At 35.6% G+C, this 20,712-nt stretch overlaps 2 protein-coding genes across 2 annotated transcripts; both read left to right on the forward strand.

Annotated features, from left to right (window-relative positions):
• Positions 1-292: 292 nt before the first annotated feature.
• LOC107771444 (binding partner of ACD11 1) lies at positions 293-6,210 on the forward strand. The gene is made up of 8 exons (XM_016590806.2): positions 293-432; positions 533-639; positions 747-822; positions 2,056-2,127; positions 2,253-2,315; positions 2,600-2,952; positions 4,325-4,448; positions 5,800-6,210. Exons 1-8 carry the CDS (start codon positions 427-429, stop codon positions 5,818-5,820), a joined length of 822 nt encoding a protein of 273 aa, XP_016446292.1. The 5' UTR covers positions 293-426; the 3' UTR covers positions 5,821-6,210.
• A 384-nt stretch (positions 6,211-6,594) lies between these two features.
• On the forward strand, positions 6,595-13,157 carry LOC107771459 (calcium-dependent protein kinase 20-like). The gene is made up of 8 exons (XM_016590825.2): positions 6,595-7,822; positions 9,223-9,366; positions 9,471-9,623; positions 10,566-10,681; positions 11,066-11,233; positions 12,101-12,325; positions 12,496-12,606; positions 12,845-13,157. The coding sequence occupies exons 1-7, from the start codon at positions 7,009-7,011 to the stop codon at positions 12,574-12,576; spliced, it is 1,701 nt and encodes a 566-aa protein (XP_016446311.1). The 5' UTR covers positions 6,595-7,008; the 3' UTR covers positions 12,577-12,606; positions 12,845-13,157.
• Positions 13,158-20,712: the final 7,555 nt, after the last annotated feature.

The raw sequence follows: 20,712 nt of genomic DNA on the forward strand, positions 1-20,712 counted from the left end.
TTTTATTCTCTGAAAAAGCAAATACCTTGAGTGGATTAAGAGAGGGAGGGAGAAAGTGTACAATTGGTGAACCAAACAGGTAAATGTGGATTGAAAGCAAAAGATGGGAACTCAATTGTAATTTGTTCCTAAATCCTACGTAAACAAGACTTTCGGAATACGTATTCTAATGCGGTCAACTTTGACCGCAAAGCGCATTGCATCAAAACAACATTAGACGGAATCTTCAATAATTAGCAAAGTGAATGTCAAAACCGATATTTTAGGAACAAATCAGGGCAGTTTAATTAATCATCTTTGAACTTCACAACTATAACAGTTACATTCTCCGCTGTCACATTCCTGTTAAGCTCATCACATTTATTATATCTTCTCTTCCCACTTGCTCATTAAGCAAACACAACGAGAAGCTGAGAGAGAGAGAGAATGCAGGTGAGTTCTCCATTTTCATGGCGGGATTTGAAATTTCTTCTTCTCTCACTGTAAATTGAATTAGTTTTAACTTTTTCCTGGTTAATTTATGTACTTTTAGGAGGTAAGAACAGTACGGGTAGGTAATGTATCAGATCTGGCGACCGAGAGAGAAGTTCGCGAGTTCTTCTCGTTTTCTGGGGAGATTGAGCGCATTGAGATTCGGCGGTGAGTAGCTTCACTTTTTCTGCAATGTTTCGTGAGGTTTAAACACTTTAATCAGTATATTTGAGTTCAAGTGTTCCTTTTTTGACTGATTTTGGTGTGGAGTGCAGAGAACAAGGACAATCGAAGACTGCGTTTGTTACGTTTAAAGATCCGAAAGCGCTTGAAATTGCCTTGTTGTTGTCGGTAATTTTCATTTTCTTAACTTATAGTCTAAAACTGTGTATGTTTTTATCTTTCAAGCTATTCGTACATGATTTTTTTTCTAACCACTGCGGTGTACAATTACACTATCATGTACATGTAACTCTTTATAATAAGCATTTTATTGGTAAAAAGAGGTCAACCTGGTGCACTTAGCTCCCTCTATGTGCGGGATCCGGAGAAGGGTTGGACCTCATTGGCTCTTACCTTGCATTATCTGCAAGAGGCTATTTCCGCGGCTTGAATTGATGACCTCCTTGTCACACGGCTGACAATTTTTACCCCTTAAATAAGCATTTATTGGTAGCTTGAATAAAATGGTAAACAAACATACTATAACCTGTTAAACTACACCGAGAGGGTAATTTTCTTTAAACTGTTAAATCCTCTATATGTTGGTGCAATAAATGATTTAGCAGCATTACAGGGGCAGTTGATTCGAGTTGAATAACTTGTTCAGATTGTGAAAGAATAGATCTTTATGCGAAGTATGACCTTGTGTTGCATCATTAAGACATTAACCCATGGAAATTTAAGGTGTAGAAAGTAAATCTGAGATTCTGTTTTCTTTTGCGAAACTTTTGTCTGATGGAGAAAGTACAGGTAGTTTTTGCCATTAAACATGGCATGTAGGCTCAACTATACATAAGTGTGTTTTTCATCATTTCTTTTGGAAATTCTAGAGTTAACAAATTCTCCAACTGTTACCTATATTTGTATTTGGGTTTTAAATAACCTAACTATATAATTAAATCTTTTATATAACTTAAATCTTTATGAAATATAGCAACTTGGCCTATGTAAATGACGTTGACTCCTTGTTAGATATGATCAGGGAGTTGCACAATATGTAAATTTAGACACACTTTCTTAGTGCTGTCCTTTCCATCTATAAATTACTTATCACCATGTAAAAATTCTTTATGAAATATAATGAGTATATGACAACCTCCCCTAATCTTGTTGCGTTTGGCCAGTGATTCATGATGCCTACTTGACAATGTTCCGAAGTTGCTTGATTTCTTCTACATAGAGAACAAATGGATGGCGCTCCTAAGAACAATTACTATAGTACATCAAAACTTGATATGCCATTATTCTTCGGAAGCTAATAAAGCACATGGAAATTGGTTTTATGTCTATTCACTGCTACTGATTTGTTAGAATTGCTCGTTTGAAAGATTGAGTACCCTTACAATTTTACCCATTTTGCAGGGAGCGACCATAGTGGATCAGATTGTAAATATTACTCAGGCAGAAAACTATGTTCCACCATCTGAGACTCGGGTAACTACATAGACAAGTGTGAAAGTGTTATCTCTTTACATATAATTGCAAAAATCAGTTATGGACATATAATAATTTAGAAATGTCTATATTGGAAATTTATGTAGTCTAGTCGTTGCTTACAGGAAGTCAGGATAGTTGATAATGCTGTGAATGTGGCCGGAGAAAGTTCCTCTCCACTTGCTGAGGTAATGAAGTAAATAAAGCTGGATGATTCTTTTTTCGTGTTATTAAAAAGTTGCGCATATTTTGTCCACAAGATCATAAAAGCTGCTATCTCTATAGAGAGCTTTTAGATATGGAAGAACCATTGCAAGTATTTTGTAGTGTAGGATGTATTATGATTTGCACCTTCGATGCACTTTGCAGGCAGATATTTGTTTTCGACTGTGTATTTATTATTGGCTCTTTTCGGCTTTATAGTATTCTGCATTAATTGTAGCATCTCTTGATCACTTGTCTCTGTTAGCAGGCCAAACCTACTTCTCCTAGCAATGCAAGGGTGAATGGGAAAGAATATATCAGCAAAGCACAAGATGTTGTCTCAAATATGTTGGCAAAAGGTTCAGCTATCAGACAAGATGCAGTGAATAAAGCCAAGGCATTTGATGAGAAACACCAATTAAGAGCCACTGCATCTGCCAGGGTCGTTTCCTTTGACCGAAGAGTTGGGCTAACAGAAAAGCTTACGGTTGGAATTTCAGTTGTAAATGAGAGAGTTAAATCTGTTGATCAAAGGCTTCAAGTGTCAGATAAAACGATGGCTGCAGTTATGGCAGCAGAAAGGAAATTGAATGACACAGGATCAGCGGTCAAATCAAGCAGGTCTGGGTTCTTTAAATGTTTATGTGATTCAAATCAGTTGTTTTAACAATGCCTTTCTATAGTTGTTGCCACAGTTAGTTCTTAGGGTTTCTACAGTTTTACCTGCTGTCTTTTGTTTCTTTGTTTGCTTCTATTTACTGAGATAATCTCCTGAGAGAATCTTGCATGCTGTTAGTGGCTATATGAGCTGAATTACCCTACATTTTGAATTATAGAAAGGAATGGGAAGTAAGGGAAAGTTTTAAAATTCTCTACTCTTGTTTGATTTGTTAAAAGAGGAGGAAATAACGCAAGAGGGCTACCAGTTTTCCCCCTTGGGGCCACTTGTTTAAATTGAGAGATGGGAACAGCATATATTTTCCTTTCCTCACAACATTCTGATAAAAGAAAGAAAAAGATAAGTTTTCTTTCACATTCCGTGCTTTGCCACGTATCATTTCCTTCTGTAGTCAGGTTTTCATCTTATCTCATTGAACAGCAGAGTTGGATTGCTCTGTCAGCAGACTTCTTGATTTGACATCTGAAAGAGCATTGGGCATTGAACCATTGTTTTGAAAATCACTGCTACATTTTCTGCATTATCTAGTACGGGGCCTCGTAATATCTTCTTAAACAATTTCAAACTCTTCTTAAATTGCGAGTCCTGGTACCGTAATCAGTAGCTTTCCCTTGGGATAATTAAAATGAATTCTTCAACTTTTAGATTTTGCATAGCTTACTAATCCAACTCTGTTGAAGTTGAAAACTAGGCATGTTACTCTTACTTGCTGAAGGAGGATCAGAGTCCACAAACTTCAGTTGGTTGAGGAGGCAAAGATCATCTTGATTTGATCTTCTGTGATAAACATTTTATAAAAATGTGTATGGCCACTCACGTTGCCTATCCGTCGTGCATTTTCCTCAACTAAAAGAGATAGACTAAATATAGTGCATCTCCCAAATAGAAGATCGAGTGAGGGGGAGAACTAGCTTGAAGACGAATGAAATTGAAAAATCTAAAACAAAAATAGACATCTCTGAGACAAGAAAAGATCGCAAGGAAATAGATAATTTCTGAAGGAAACTCGATCTGGTTAGATTGAGGGAGTTAAATTGGAATACTTGCACGGATCACTTGATCTTGATTTTCTCATTAAGTGTTTTGGAGTTAGCGGGTAGTGCTTGTTTATATTATAATTTTTGTTGTTTTCTGCTTCTCATTTAATTTCCAGAAAGATGTGAGACAGTGAGAGTCCCCTCTATAATTAAGTGGACCTTTTTCTCTAATAATTGCACTTTGGTTGAACCATTTGTACCGTAGCAAGCAAGCATAAAGTGTTATTATTATAATATTACTAAAGCTTCACATTTCCATTATTCTGGAGCTGTTCAGGTATGTTAATGCTGGAGCTGCCTGGTTGAATGGTGCTTTTACTAAAGTAGCTAAGGTTGGGCAAGTTGCTAGTACAAAAACAAGAGAAAAATGGAGTTTTGCGTTGTCAAATTTGACAGCAAGGGTATGGTTTTCCTCATTTCTCTTCTCTCCTGTATATTTTTAAGTCTACCTTTTGTCTATCAATTCATTTCCTTTATTTATCCTGATCGTGTAGATCACAAACAACAATAGAAAAACATATGAAAAGAAATATTCTGATAGGTGGGATAAAATATTGAGTATCTTCATCGGGAATCATGCTATTACGAGGACATGCTTTTTGCTCTTTGAGTTATTGCCAAAATATCATGTCTAAGATACACAATATTTTCTTCTGGAGACTCATTATTGTTTGGCAAAGTGGAATTAGAAATTAGATGCCATGAGGTTACCTCAAAGCTCCGTCATCACTTAGGTCATTGCCATCTTCCACTTGTTCTATAAGTAAACTTTGTGTGAACTAAAATTGCGTTATCTGATCATTCTTGCACTTACAAGGTTTGTATCTAGTACTCTAGCAATTTCAGGAACCCTAAAAGAAAAATGCACTCTCATTTGCAGACTGTTACTCTGCATATGTGTCCCTAACTAGAAGATAAATTTGACAAGACCCACTTCAATTTTGTAAAATTTATCTGCTGTGGCAAGATCTGCATCTAATCCTCTATAGGTCCATAAAAGAAATAGAACTCAGGTATTTTTCGGACTGTTGTCCCTAACCAGAAGTCAGGCTTAATATTGCGCCCACTTTGATTTTCTAAACCTTCGTGCTTGTTAAAATTAGTGACATCAGTTTCTTTCTTCTTCTCGAACAATTAGTGACATCAGTCACAAGCTGTCAAGTTCTTCAGCCGATGTAGCCATCCGGCAATTTCCACTCTCGTTACATCTCCTAGCTTCTGAGTTCTGACTCATTTCTTGATTTGTTTTTTTTTGGGTCCCATTTCAATATATGTTCTTTGTGAAGTTTGCAGCTCGACGTACAATGTTTCTAGGGTCTGTATGGTGCTATATATGTTTTCAATTGGCCCTATAAAAAATTACTAGAAAGCTTGTATGTTTTATCTTCTATCTGGCTAACATTATAGCCAAAAAGGAAAAACAAAAAACAAAGTGCTGGAAATCCATCACTTGACTACTACACATGCCTCTTTGATGTAACCAGGAAGGAAATGAGAGAACAATTAGAATCAAAAGAGTTAGTGGTGGGCAGACAACCCTAAATATTGGTGGGATCTCATACACAAGTGTTAAAACATTTTTGAATAGTAGTATAGTCACAAAGTGCAATCCTTAAGTGTAGATAGCACTATGTTGGATGGCTAAATGCTCCCCCCTCCCTCTGCCATTTCTTTCTTTCTTGTTTGTATATTTCAGGATCTAAATTGAGTGTAGTATTACTGGTATACTGAAACTGAAGTTCCGCCTTGCAGGATCCTTCTATTGTTGCCTAAATCATATATATGAATTTGTGTTGGAGTTGCGAAGTTGTCTCTGTCAAATAGCTTGGGATTCCAATAACTATTTCCTTACATCTCGAAATTGGGATCCGGTATGCAGATTGCTGATCGTCAATGCCAAATTCAAGCTAGTTTTCATTTGTGATGTAATTCTTTTCATTGGTTTATTTCTTCACATCTTTTGTGGAGTGGAGTGGAGTGGTGTGGTGAATACGAGGTTGTGTAATTCTTTTTAGTTTGTAAGCCTTTCAAGTCACGATAGGTTAGGAGCTTGTATTTGGCATCATATCTTTCTTGGTGAGGTGAGGCCGAATTTTAGTATAAGGAAACAAAAACCAAGTATGATATTCTTGTATTTTTTTTAAAAAAATTTCCTTACCAGAATTCCGGACTCGGCCATTGCTTCCAAGTCCCCTATTTAATTGGCAAGAAACCCTTAAATATTATTAACAACAAAAAAGAGGTAGCAATAATAGATCATTGATGGTTAATTATTAGCAACAGCAAAAAAGCGAAAAGTAATAATGTAGAGGATATACTTACAGTGTACGTAACAGAGCACCCCATATTTTTTCAACTCTAGTCTAACTAAAAATAAAAGATATCCTTGTGTCAATGTTATGCGATCTACATTTCGTCACTTTGTAATACAATTTAATTTTATTGTTCACACCAAATCGTTATAAATTAAAGAGAAAATGCCCTCCGGGTGGTAGAATATTGTGAACCGTAGTGCCCTATTACACACAACGCATGCATGCACAAAAGGTACACTGCAAATCATTAACGAAATTAACGAATTTCATCAAAACCACCCAATTGATCTATCCATCTTCTCTCCCCAGCCATTTCCTCCCTCCACCCCCCACCCTGCAAAAAGAAAAAGAAAAATATTTCCTTCATTTCTCTACAGATTTCTATAATCATTTTCTGGTTTGATTTTTCTTGGAGCTTCTTGTGACAGCTCCAAGATAAGGTCAATCTCTTTGCTTAATTTCTTCTCGCATGTTCAATGTCCAATTCTTGAATTACAAGGAAAATTGAAGATTGTGAAATTATAATATATATATATATATTTTCTTTGTTGATCATGGTAATAAATGCAAGTTTGGATAATATTGGGATTCGACAAAGGTTGAAATTTTGATTCTGAGCACTATATCTTATGTTTATTAATTTTTGATGGGGAATACATGCTCGGGACCCACTTTGAACAAAGATTCAGCAGATTCATCAAAGACAGAAGCAAAAGGTTCTGATTCTGTTAGCTCTAATGTCCAGAGTACCCCTCCTCCTCATCTTCAGATACCTGGAGATCAGCCTCAGGATGACAAATCAAGAAATTCCCAAAAGGATGTCAAAGTGGAAGACACTAATAAAAACAGCAGTGCAAATGGCAATGATACCGTTACCAATAAGCCAGTGGAAGATGTGAAAAGAAACAAGTCTAGTAATCTTAAGCGAGTATTGAGTGCAGGGCTTCAAGTTGAATCTGTTTTGGGACGAAAAACGGGCAATTTGAAAGAAATTTATACTTTAGGAAGGAAACTAGGACAAGGGCAATTTGGGACAACGTTTTTGTGCGTGGACAAAGCTCAAGGAAAGGAATTTGCGTGTAAGTCAATTGCTAAAAGGAAGTTGACAACTGAAGAGGATGTGGAGGATGTTAGGAGAGAAATCCAGATAATGCACCACTTGGCAGGGCACCCTAGCGTTGTACAGATTGTTGGGGCTTATGAGGATGCTGTTGCTGTTCATGTCGTAATGGAGCTTTGCGCTGGTGGGGAGCTTTTCGATAGGATTATTAAGAGGGGGCATTATTCAGAGAAGAAGGCTGCTGAACTTGCAAGAGTAATAGTAGGTGTTGTAGAAGCATGCCATTCATTGGGAGTTATGCATAGGGACCTCAAACCTGAGAACTTCCTTTTTGTCAACGAGCAAGAGGAGTCGCCATTAAAGACCATTGACTTTGGGTTATCTATGTTCTTTAGACCAGGTATACATTCTGCTTAAACAAAGTTCCTTAAGTACTTGTGCTAATCTTGCCCCTTCATCTGTCATCTATCAGGAACTTACTGGAAATTGTTGAACTCAAATTTATCCATGCAATAATAGATTAACTTGCATATCATTTGTTAGTTGTGTTAGCTCCAATAAACACACACTTAAAGCTTTAGTTAAGGATGTTTTTCAATCATCTTTTTCCACCGTTTATGAACGTGATAGTTTGTTGAGGATCTTCCTTTGTTATTTTGCTTAAAACAAGTTTCTGCCGGCCTTTTGGCAATGTATCTTAAGAGTTTATCAACAAAAGGAAGAGAAGAAAGCCTTGTTTAAACAATAAATAAGTTTTGGAATTGGTTTCTTGTTTAGACAATACATAAGTTTTGGAATTGGTTTCTCAAGATAGCAAAGACGCCTTGTGTACTCTTAAACTTCTATTATGCAAAATATAACGTAATCTTTTAATCCTTTTAATTAGGTTACAATTTGAAAATTACTTTTGTGAGCTTTTTAATAGTCTTATACTGATATTACAAGGTCTCAAGGCCAAATCAGGACAAAGGAAGAAGTAGATGTAACCACATTTGATCAACACCAAAACTCCTCATTTCCTCACTCATGCTTATAACATCATAAATTTAGTTTTTACCTGTAATAGCAAAGTTAATTGTCATGGACTCGCAAACAGGATCTCCTGAATTACTCCAGATATCTGGTATCCTGTACTTTGACAAATCTGTTGCTTTTAATGACACTAAAGCCTGTAATTTCCTATTACTATGATGTTAAAATAACTGAGAAATCATCGTCATATATTCCCTACATTTCTGCTGCCTATTCTAGAAAGTGAACATCTCATTTCTGGGGTATGAGGTTTAGAATCTTATTAAAATATCACAAGCTATATGCAATATAAAATTGATTTATACAGACAAGTATATCATATTCTTAAGTTGGTCTAGCTACTTGGAGCCTTTTTGTTATAATTGCAACACCCGCATGAATTTCAGATTGGGAATATTTTTCTTCACTTACAGGAGCACAAAACTTGGTATTGTGCCCCAAAGCTATCAATTTTGTGAAGATATAGATGTGAGATATTTGTTGCTTTGAAGAATTTTTGGACGTGCACCTTCAATTTACTGTAAAACCAGAAGTGCGCATTTCCTTCCAAACTAGTAAAAAACTCTGAATATCCAAAAAATCAACCCAAGAAATCTCTACTTCCTACTACCTGGGGAAGAGTAGTTATCTAATGCTGATCATTAAAGCCATGTATGTATTTACTTAAATGTAATTGTAGGATCTTATTGTTGCTGTCATCTGTTTCTTCTAGCTGTTGTAACTTACTTTCTGACGCCTGACCAAGAATTAAAATCTTTTTGCATCCAGGTGAAACCTTCACCGATGTCGTTGGAAGCCCTTACTATGTGGCCCCAGAAGTCTTGCGGAAGCGTTATGGTCCAGAATGTGATATTTGGAGTGCTGGAGTCATTATTTATATACTTCTTAGTGGTGTGCCTCCATTTTGGGATGGTGAGATTTTGTGATTTTCTTTCTTCACAATTTGTTTCTATAATTCTAAGCTATCGTGATATGTTGATCATATTGCATAATGCATGTTGATGTTTTTCTATCAGAAACGGAGCAAGGTATATTTGAACAGATTGTGAAGGGGGAACTTGACTTAGTATCAGAACCTTGGCCAACTATATCAGAAAGTGCAAAAGACCTGGTCAGAAAAATGCTTGCGAGAGATCCCAAAAAGAGGCTGACAGCTCATGAAGTTCTCTGTAAGATGCAGTATTATCTAATCCAATCCTTTATTCTCTTGACATCCTTTTGTATTTTTGTATTTGGCGGTGATGCTTCTCATCCTTTATTCTCGGCGTAACATGGTCGTGCAGTCTGCATACTTGTCTGCTCAAACAGATTTTGACTTACTTCTTCAATCATTCTTAGGGTAGAACGTGATTAAAATTGTTATTCTATTTGTTGCAGAAATATTCTTGTTCCTGTTAGCCTCTTTTGTTTTTTCCTTTGTCCAATGTGTTTTTAATATGGACAAAGTTTTACTGAGAGAAGCTGGAGATGCCAAAAGAAAATATATGAAATACTGGATCTTGGTAGCAGTCACGGATTAGTAAGCTTTTCTCATTGCAGCATCTGCTGTACTGCAAAACAAGATATAGAAAATTCAACAATTTTTATTTTCTTTCTGGCTATACATCAGGCGACTTTCATGAGATGGGAAAAAACGTAAATTTTGAACATCAACATTTACTTCTACACTTCAAAGCATAAGATCATTTAAAGAAAGAAGATGATGGACAGAAGCTGCAATTCGTCTCAAGCTAATGTTTGAGCAACTTTGTTTTCGGTGTAGAGTTTTGCCAAATTGTTGTCAGGTTGGACACATGATTAGAAGGCCTATGCGCCTAGCAACCATATTGGTTAACAAAGTTGTGAAATATGAGGAAGATAGGCCTTCTACTTTGAGCTTCTGTGATGGATAGGATAATAGAGATTTTGACCTTTTACTTGACCTTCTTTGATGGATCGATTAACAGAGACTATGACATATATGGGAAATGTAATTGAAAAGGCATTCATAAATTGATAGAAACTCAATAGTTTCTTAACTTATCAGTGGTCTGAAGAAGTCCATTTATCTGTTTGTGTATTTGTTGGATGCTCTTTGAATTGAATGAAAGACTGTTTATTATCTATTTCAGGTCACCCGTGGGTCCGTGTAGGTGGGGTTGCTCCAGATAAGCCTCTTGATTCTGCTGTTCTTACTCGTCTCAATCAATTTTCTGCAATGAATAAATTAAAGAAGATAGCAATCAGAGTAAGTTCCAATTCCTGGCACCTTTGATCACTGGTCTTATATTTGGTATTTCTCATTTTGACGATAAATAATCTTTAGTAGAAACAAACTTGAGAACTATATCTGTTCTAAAAAGAAAATGGTTTATTATGTTTGATTATTTCCAATATATGTCTCACAATATTTTACTTCTAGCACTTCACATTTTATTATGTATAATTTTGCCTTGAGATGAATTTAAACGGGGAACATGGTCAGTGGTGATTCATGTAGCCGATAGCAGCTTGTTTGAGATTGAGGCGCAGTTGTTGTTTGACCAGAAACAGAATATCCTTTCATATTACTGCTACCAACTAATACTAGGCTTTTATTATTGTGCTTGACCAGTTCAGCTGTTTTGTTTAGGTTATTGCTGAAAATCTGTCTGGAGAGGAAATTGCAGGACTGAAGCAAATGTTCAAAATGATAGACACAGATAACAGTGGACATATTACGCTAGAGGAACTGAAAAAGGGTTTGGAAAAAGTGGGCGCCAATCTTAAGGATTCAGAAATAAACAGTTTAATGCAAGCGGTACGCAAAAGTTTCTCTTTTCATTTTTGGTTTTGTTTTTATTTTTTGTGTTCAATAACCTTCCTACTTGCTTTGAGTCAATGATATCTTGTTCAAACGACAACACCTTAAACCTATTATTTCCAAGATGATATCAAAATAAAAACCAAAACAAAACTAAGTTGTTGTATTATCCAATGGCACCGCAGCATCAGAAATATTGATCTCTTAGCTGCATTTCCTAATGAAATTATGAAAGATATAGTACACCAGCATTGAGTCGGGAACCCCAAACTTTTGATTAGAGGTCGAACCACATAAATAATCCTATCCTTATGCAAAATCAGAGACGCAGTACAAAGGCCAAAATAGAGAAAGGCTCAATTTTGTTTCTTAAGATAGGTAACTGTTCAGTAAACTTTCCCAGTGAGCAATACAAATTTTAGTTGCTCAACTATGTTGACTGTAGTTGTTGGATTTTTGGGGTGGGGTGATTAACTGAATTAAGATAGTTAGCCTTGTGGTCTAAGCTAAGATAATCTGTGCTAAAAGCCTTCAGTAGTACAACTGTACAAATATTCTTCAATTCATCAGATTGAAGGCCAACCTTTGCCTGCTTCAACCACACATATCATAACAATCAAGAATGTAATTTGTGGAGAAATTTATAAGTTATTTGAAGTGACCAACCACTGACATTATCTACATGAAGTTTGAAGTAACCAACTGAATTTCAGAGATCAATCTTTTTTGCTGATATATAAATTTTATCTTCCATAGAAAAAATGCTTAGCAAAATCTGTAGGAATTCATATCTTCCGAACAATAAACCATTAAGTGTGATCTTTGTTTAGCAATTTTATCTCATTTCTCCGTGGAAAAATGCAGGCAGATATGGATAATAGTGGTACCATTGACTATGGCGAGTTTATCGCTGCTATGCTCCATCTAAACAAAGTCCAGAAGGAGGATCACATGTATGCCGCCTTTTCATATTTTGATCAAGATGGTAGCGGATATATTACACAGGAAGAGCTCCAACAGGCCTGTGAGAAGTTTGGTTTGAGCAATATTCCCATGGAAGAACTTATGCGTGAAGTTGATCAAGATAATGTATCCTCGTGATCTTATCATTCTGATCAGAGTTTTATTTCTAATACCATGCAAATACACAATATGCACGATTAAATGCAGGAACATAGAAAAAAGTGTGATTATAGTAGTGCGAATGAAGAATGCTCAAACTTCAAACTAATTAGTTTTCTATGCTTATTTCTCTTCAGGATGGGCGCATTGATTACAATGAATTTGTAGCAATGATGCAAGATACAGGTTTTGGTAAGAATGGTAACAAAAGAGTGTGAGCATTGGCATTCTGGAGGCCTTAGAATCCGGTAAAACTTGATTTTGACCTTAACTCTTTGGTTAGTTATTTACTTTTGTATTATCATTCGCGCCATTACATGACGACAGAAACTTTGATTGAATTATACATTAGCCAGGCATTGGAGATCGAAGGCTAAATCTTTTGTTCCATCTTAGCATTCCTGTTTCATATCTTACTTAAGTCATCTATTTTCTTCAATTTATGAAGTTGATGTTCATAATTCTGCGTGCCCATTCTAATTTCAGGCTTGCTAGGCCCTTTGATCGACAAAACTACTACGGATACTGTGGAAGCAGATATGAACTTTGAGGTTCTCATGTTTCGCTGAATCGCCAGTTTTACTGTTTTGGATCAAAATTGAATTTTCAGCAGAAGTAATGCATGATAGTCCTACGTCCAAACCCAATGCTTTTCTATCCTTACCTTTAGGCGTATACATAATATCAGCCTAGATGAATTTTGATGTGTACTATATTCTTTTTTTTTGGATGAATTTTGATGTGTACTACATTCTTTCTTTTGATAGTACTAATGAATTACATTTTGGAGTCTCTTTAACTTCTTCTCTTGTTAAAACAGTTACAGTAATGAGTAGTGACTTCTCTCTTTTGTAACTGCTGAGACATCACTGCTGCTATTTGCTACAGTAATGTGTAGTGACTTCTCTCTTCTGTAACTGCTGAGACATCACTGTTGCTATTATTTCTTCCCCTTTCTCCTCAACTCCTTCCTATTTCTCTTTTGAGGTACGTACCTTTGTCTGTCAATAATAATTGATCATATATTATTGAATTTTGCAAATAGCGTAAAATATACTTCTCATGTTTCAATTTATGTGATATAGTTTGACTGAAGTTTAAGAAAAAATAAAAAATTTTGAAACTTGTGGTCTTTAAACAACTCAAAACACTAAAAACAGTCAAAAAATAGCAGAAACTACAAAAATCATACTTATAAATGTGAGTTCCCACTAATATATATATTTCACAGTTGAGTTTGTTAAATATTTGACTGAGACCAAAAGTGCTAACTTTTGACAAACTTAAAGGACTAAAATTTCTTAGTGCGTACTTAAGGGATTACTTTAAATCTACCCTTAAACATAAAGGACCTTTTTAATCATTTTCTTATATGTACCTCGCATTTATTTATGCGTTCAAGTCCGTACGTATTCATACAACTAGTAAAGAGTTTCCCGTGCGAGGCACGGGCCTAATTCCAAGAGAAAACTATTTCTTAATTTAATCGTTCATTGTTGACTTATCACATAAGTTCATCTGAGATTAAATAAAATAATATTTAACTTATAGTATATTGATATAATTTTTGCAACATTAAACTTATATTAACCGAATTGTCCTTAAAAAATTATAGAAAAAGTGATTCTAACATTTTTAGTAGGAAATATTTCCTTCCACTCATAGAATGAAACTGGAAAGGTTGTTGTTTTTTTCCTTTACTTTTCCTTCTTCACCTAATATAATTTCGTAAAATGAACCTAAATTATTTTTTACTTAATCCATAACTGACTTTGAAAACAAACATGAAATAAATTAAGTGGCAGGAAATTTTATTGAATATATGTTCTCTTAGCTAAACACATCATTTTTTTGATGACATATGATAGGACACTGTCATTTTTCTAAAGCCAAATTAGTGATAATGTATTTTTATGCACTGTTAAAAGGTAGCTTGGTATACAAAGTATGCTGTATTCACGTAGGGTCCGAAAAAAGGGCTGCATCCTAAAGGGTACATGTAGACAGCCTACCCTAATAAATTTTACACACTGTAACTTTGTTGAAATTGAATTATAGCTAGCCTGAGATACTTCTTAATTTGGCAAAATATGTAGTTTAAATTTACGAAATAAAATAAAAAAGGGGATAAAATTCCTTGTTTCATGTCGTAGAACTATGCAAGAAATTCTGTTTTAAGATTGACTTGGTTCAATGGTTGGGGGTTTTACCTATGGCATGGGCTAATTAAGACATTTTATTTGTCTGTTTCTATTTTAATTGATACTTTTTATCAGTTCCTAATTCTATTTTAAACAAAACCAGCCAAACTTTGCAAGGGCAATTTTTTTAAATTATTGGAGTACATTATTAGGTTGTAACAATAATGTTCTAGTTGAGTTCTAAGGAAGTGCCTTTCAAAAGTTCTTTTAACACGACTCAAACTTGAGAAAAAGAATAATTGTTTGAAGACTTGATAGTAGTTAAAATGGAAACACTAGTTTTGAACAATATTTAATTCAGCAATTTATTTTCCATCTTGAACTTATTTTTCTTACAATTACCGCAATAAAGAGAAAGGCAAACTTTTATTTGACAGGAATAAGTAAAAATACATGACAACAACTTGAAAAAAGCGCACAAGGAAGTTAATATGGAGCCCGGTAAGGAGCCCGGTAAATTGATTATACTCCATGTTTATTAATTTAATGGAAGGACGAATAATCATGCAACAAATACCGTTTTTTAGCTTAAGCAGTTGGATGAACGACAATTTAAATTAATTCATAATAATTTTTTTGTTGCTAAAGAACCTCTTCAGTTAATCTTAAATCACCAAAAATAATTGAAAATAACTTTGTTATATAATTTTGTTTGTCCCAACTATTACTCAGAAATCAAATTTTAAAAGGAGGTTGCTTTATGATCATGTCGTGTTAATTAGCATAAGCAATTTTTTTTTGCCTAACTTATGTTGAATGGTATAAAGATTCCTTTTTAAAACACAAAAGAATTGTTTCCAACTTAGACACGAAATTCATTGTAACGACCCGTCTGGTCGTTTTGAGTGTTGTAGCTCCGTTTCCCCATTTACTGCTTATTTTATGCTCACTTGTCGTTATGTGACTTACCGGAGGTAGTTGGTTCGGTTCCGGAATGAGTTGAGACATAGCCTGTTTGGCCAAACTTCTAAAATTTGCTTATTTTGAGAAGCATTTCTTTTCAAAAGTGCTTTTCAAAAAAGTATTTTTGGTGAAAATAGTTTATATTTGGCTAATTAATTTGGAAAGCACTTTTGAGCAACAATTAGTGTTTGGCCAAGCTTTTAAAAAATGCTTTTAAGTGTATTTTTCTAAAAAGTGCTTTTCAAAAAAGTGCTTCTAAGGAGAAGCTACTTTTTTCTACTTCTCAAAAACTGCTTCTGCTTTTACTCAAAAGCACTTATTTTCCTTAAAAAAGCTTGGCCAAACGCCTTAATTTTGAGGAAAGAAATACTTTTGACAAAAAAAGCACTTTTGGCCAAGAAAAAAGCTTGGCCAAACAGGCTATTAGTCTCAAGGTTGGAAGCTTAAGTTGAAAAGGTTGATCGGATAATGACTTATATGTAAATGGCCCCGGAATGGAGTTTTGATGATTTCGATAGCTCCGTTGGATGATTTTGGACTTAGGAGTGTGTCCGGATAGTGATTTGGAGGTCCGTAGTTGATTTAGGTTTGAAATGGCGAAAGTTAAAAAATTAGAAGTTTTGAAAATTGAGAAGTTTGACGGAGCATTGACTTTGTGGTTACCGGACTCAGATTTTGGTTTCGGGAGTTGGAGTAGGTCCGTTGTGTCATTTATGACTTGTGTGCAAAATTTGAGGTCAATCAGACTTGATTTGATAGGTTCCGGCATCGATTGTAGAAGTTAAAATTTCTTAGTTTTCATTAGGCTTGAATTTGAGTGCAATTTGTGTTTTAGATGTTGTTTGATGTGACTTGAGGCCTTGACTAAGTTCGTATTGTGTTTTGGGACTTATTGGTATGTTTGGTTGAGGTCCCGGGGGCCTCGGGTTGATTTCGTATGGTTAACGAATCAAATGTTGGACTTCAGAAATAACTGGAGAGTGTTGGACTGGTGTAATCGCACATGCGGAGGTCATGGTCGTAGGTGCGTGGCTGGCATCACAGAAGTGGCTTGGAAGGAAGTGGACAGTGGTCACATGTGCGAGGTTATTTTCCGCACCTGCGTAATTGCAGATGCGGCGTATTGGGCGCAGAAGCGGATTTGGATGAGTTGGGGGAGTTGCGCAGATGTAAGGGTATTTCCGCACCTGCGAGAGCACAAATGCGAAGAAGGTCGTGCAGGTGCGAGCGCAGGAGTGGCCAGGAGAACCGCAAAAGCGGGGAATTTATCGCTTCTGCGACACCGCAGATGCAGGTAAGTTGGTCGCAGGTGCAAAAAGCACTGGGCAGAATATAAACGTTGGGTTCCGAGGTTTTTATAATTTTTGGACTTTACAAACTCGGACTAAGGCAATTTTTGAGAGTAATTTCGAGGGGTTTCTTGAGGTAAGTCACTTGTGATCATTTTTATTCAATAATATTATTTCCCCATCAAATTTTTCACCTAGTTTGTGTGTTTTTGAGGTGGAATTTTAGGAGTTTGAGACTATGGATTTGGAGAGTTAAATTTAGGGATTTGAGTGACGATTTGGTGTTGGAATTTGATAAATTTGGTATAGTTGGACTCATGGTTGAATGGGCTTTCAGATTTTGTAACTTTTATCGGATTCCAAGACGTGGGCCCGGGGATCGACTTTTGAGTTGACTTTTTGACTTTTGATTAAGAACTTAGTATTTTCATATGAAATTGATTCCTATAGCTTGAGTTGATCGTTTCGAATTATTTTTGGCTAGATTCGAGGTACTCGGAGGTCGATTCTCGAGGCAAGGGATTGTTGGAGTAGAGATTTACACGGTTTGAGGTAAGTAACACTTTTAAATTTGGTTCTGAGGGTACGAATCTCTGAAATTACGTGCTATGTGATTGGTGTTGAGATGACGCGCATATTATGTGACAGGCGTGTGGGCCCGCATCGTAGTAATTGTGATTTAGTTGATTCCATGGAGCTGTGTAGCTATCTTATCTAAACATTATTACTGTACTCTATGTGTTAGAGTACTTGAGCTGTGATTTATGCTAGAAATAATATTTAGGCTATATGATAGTATTATTGGGATCCACAATGGTCATTATTTGCTTAATTACAGTTATGTACTCAGTCGCATTCATTATTGCATATCATATCTCAGTCTCTATTATCGTATATTGTCACATCTTGTATCATTGATTGGGGCTGCTTAGCATGAGTGTTGTGAGCCCGAGAAACTGGAGAGATTGATGACTGAGTGAGGCCGAAGGCCTGTTTGTGAGTGATATTTATGGGATCGGGCTGCACGTCGCGGCAAGCTTTATTGATTCATGCCAGGATTTGGCTTATTATAGCGCTTGGGCTGGATCTGTCCTTCGGAGTCTGCACAACCACAGTGATAGTAGTTGCTATTGATTCACGATATTTAATTCGAGCTGGATCTGTCCCGGACTGTATCTACCCCGTACAATGTTGAGTGATTGAGTGTGATGAGTGAGAACTGAGATTGTCAGTGGAGTATTCCGAGAGTGTGAGTACGCGATGCTTTCATTGTGTTGCATCACATACGATATGCATATTGACATGTAGATATATCGATGTCTTATTCCTCGTATCATCCAGACTTGACATATTTTATCTGTTCTGAGTTTAACTGTTGAACTTGAAGCATGTCTACATTTTCTGTATTGTATTTCTGTAAATGGTCTGTACCTGTGAGGCTCGTCACTACTTTTAGTCCAAAGGTTAGACTTGTTACTTATTGAGTTAGTTGTACTCACGCTACACCCTGCACTTCGTGTGTAGATATAGGTATTTTCGGGCACAGTGGTTGTTGATCTCAGAGTTTCCAACCGTTCAGAGATTATCGAGGTAGTTGCCCTGACGTCCGCACACCTTGACTCTCCTCCCCTATCCCTCAGTTTTACTTATTCAGTTTCTGTTTTCTTAGATAGTATATCAGACTCTGTATTTGTATAGATGCTCATGTACTCAGTGACACCCGGGTTTTGGGAAACTTCTGTATTTAGTTATGACATTTTCATCTAGTTTTTATGAAAATATTACTTATTTAAATCTGCTTTAGTATATTTTGGATTTGAAAGAGTTGGTATGTATGAGTTGTCCGCTTGCCTAGTATCATGATAAGCGCCATCACGACATGTTGAGTTTTGGGTCGTGACATTTATTTAGAGGATTTTGATATTTTTGTCAAAATAGATACTCTATTTTGTTTTATCTATAGCATAAAAAATTTAGTGAGATGTTTAGACAAGAAATTCATTTTGAGATTTTTGTCAAACATTTATTGAGTTTCCTATTTCCCGTTTGAAAATTTTCAATCCCCTTTCAAGCACAGGATATGTACCCTCTAAGAGTGAAGACTCTTATCACATAAGTGTACAAGTTAGGAGTACTTTATATTCTTATAAGTTTTATTGAATAATCCACTTTACCTATTTTTTTCTCAAATTGTCATACTAACAATGAATACAAGTTATTTAACAGAATTTTTTCTTCCAATAATTGAAAAGAATAATATTCATATATAGTTCTTCATTTATCAATTAATACAATTTATTTACAAACCATTCTTCTTCTCAGGGGTAAGTGAAAAGTATAATAATCATATATAATTCTTAATTGAGTCATTCCTCCGTCACAGTAATAACTAAGACAATCTAGTTAGAAATCTCTATTTTTTTTTTATAGTAAATGAAAAGCATAATAAAGTATATAATTGTCTCTTTATTTATTCTCTACACCAGAAGGTACAATACACCTCGGCAAGAAAAATAAATAATTTCGAAAATACCCCTAAGCCAGGCAGGCATGTTGACTGTCAGCTGTGTGTATTCCCTCTTATAAGAAGTAGGAAAATAAAAGGCCTCTAAAACCAAAATACTCTCTCTCTCTCTCTCTCTCTCTCTCTCTCTCTCTCTCTCTCTCTCTCTCTCTCTCTCATTGCTGACCGGAGCTCTCTCGCCGTCTTCAATTTATCCTAATGCACACCTCTGGGCAAGTATAACGTTCACTCGATTCAGCATATTTCAGTATTTGTGATTTTCGAGATTGATGATTAAACTTCACGTAAATCTAGAGATAATAATTTCAATAAGTTTATAGGTTAATATCGTTGCACTACAATCCCAATAATTAAATACTACATACACTAACAATATAAAGATTTTTCATGCTTATTTAGAAAATTACCAAATTGTTTCTCTACTCATGCTTTGCTATAAACAACTATATGCAGTTGACTTACATATAACCTGATAGTGTAAAATACCTCCACATTTATCCCGATTTTGTATATGCGGGTATTTTTATTATATTTTTAGGCACACTTTTTTTCTTATCTTTTTTAGCAGTATCTGAAGAAGCTATTTATTAGTTAAAGTGGAGGAGATTGATGAGAAGACGAAGCCCTATGATAATTTTGCTGAAAATACTTTGCTCGTTGATGAAGAATTAGAGAATGGGAAGAAGACTCTCAGACACAAGACCTAGGGTTTTCGGACTATACGATGTAAATGGTCTCACTTGTGTCTTTGGTGCCTTTTAATTTTGAGTCTTAGACACTGACACGTGTGAGCATCACAACCTTTAGAAGATTTGATCAAGTGTCGTTGATGTAAATAAATAGGGAATAAGTAGGAAGCTTCCTACTGCTCGTGATTTGCACATAGTAGAGAATAAAGGAATAAAAGTTAGTTGGGCATAGGGATTGATAATTGTACAGATGGCTAGAATAGGTTTAATTTCTGCATTTTTTCTTGCGTTATCTTTTCATGTATAAATAGAGGCTATACTGTAAATGAAATATACAAAGAAAATTTCTGCATCATCAGTCTCTCATTTTTTCATTATATCAGAGCAGATCTCTGCTCAATCCTTGAACTTCATCTTCTAATTTTCCTTTTTCCTTTTGCTCAACTTCATCTACCATCATGACTAGAACATGTTATTCACCCACACTTTCTCTTTCTGGTTCAATCAGTCAAGCTGTGAATCATGATGTCAACCACCCCTATTTCCTTTACTCTTCAGATGCACTTGGAATGGCTATTGTCACCTCACCCTTTGATGGAAGAGGATTCCCAGGATGGAGAAGATCAATCCTGATTGCACTGTCAGCTAAAAACAAACTAGAGTTCATCAATGGGGTTTGTGATGAACCTGCCTTCGATTCAAAGGATCATGCACAGTGGAGTAGGTGCAATGACATGATAACCTCGTG

Source organism: Nicotiana tabacum, chromosome 24 (assembly GCF_000715075.1).
Source record: "Nicotiana tabacum cultivar K326 chromosome 24, ASM71507v2, whole genome shotgun sequence".
Lineage (NCBI taxonomy): Eukaryota > Viridiplantae > Streptophyta > Magnoliopsida > Solanales > Solanaceae > Nicotiana > Nicotiana tabacum.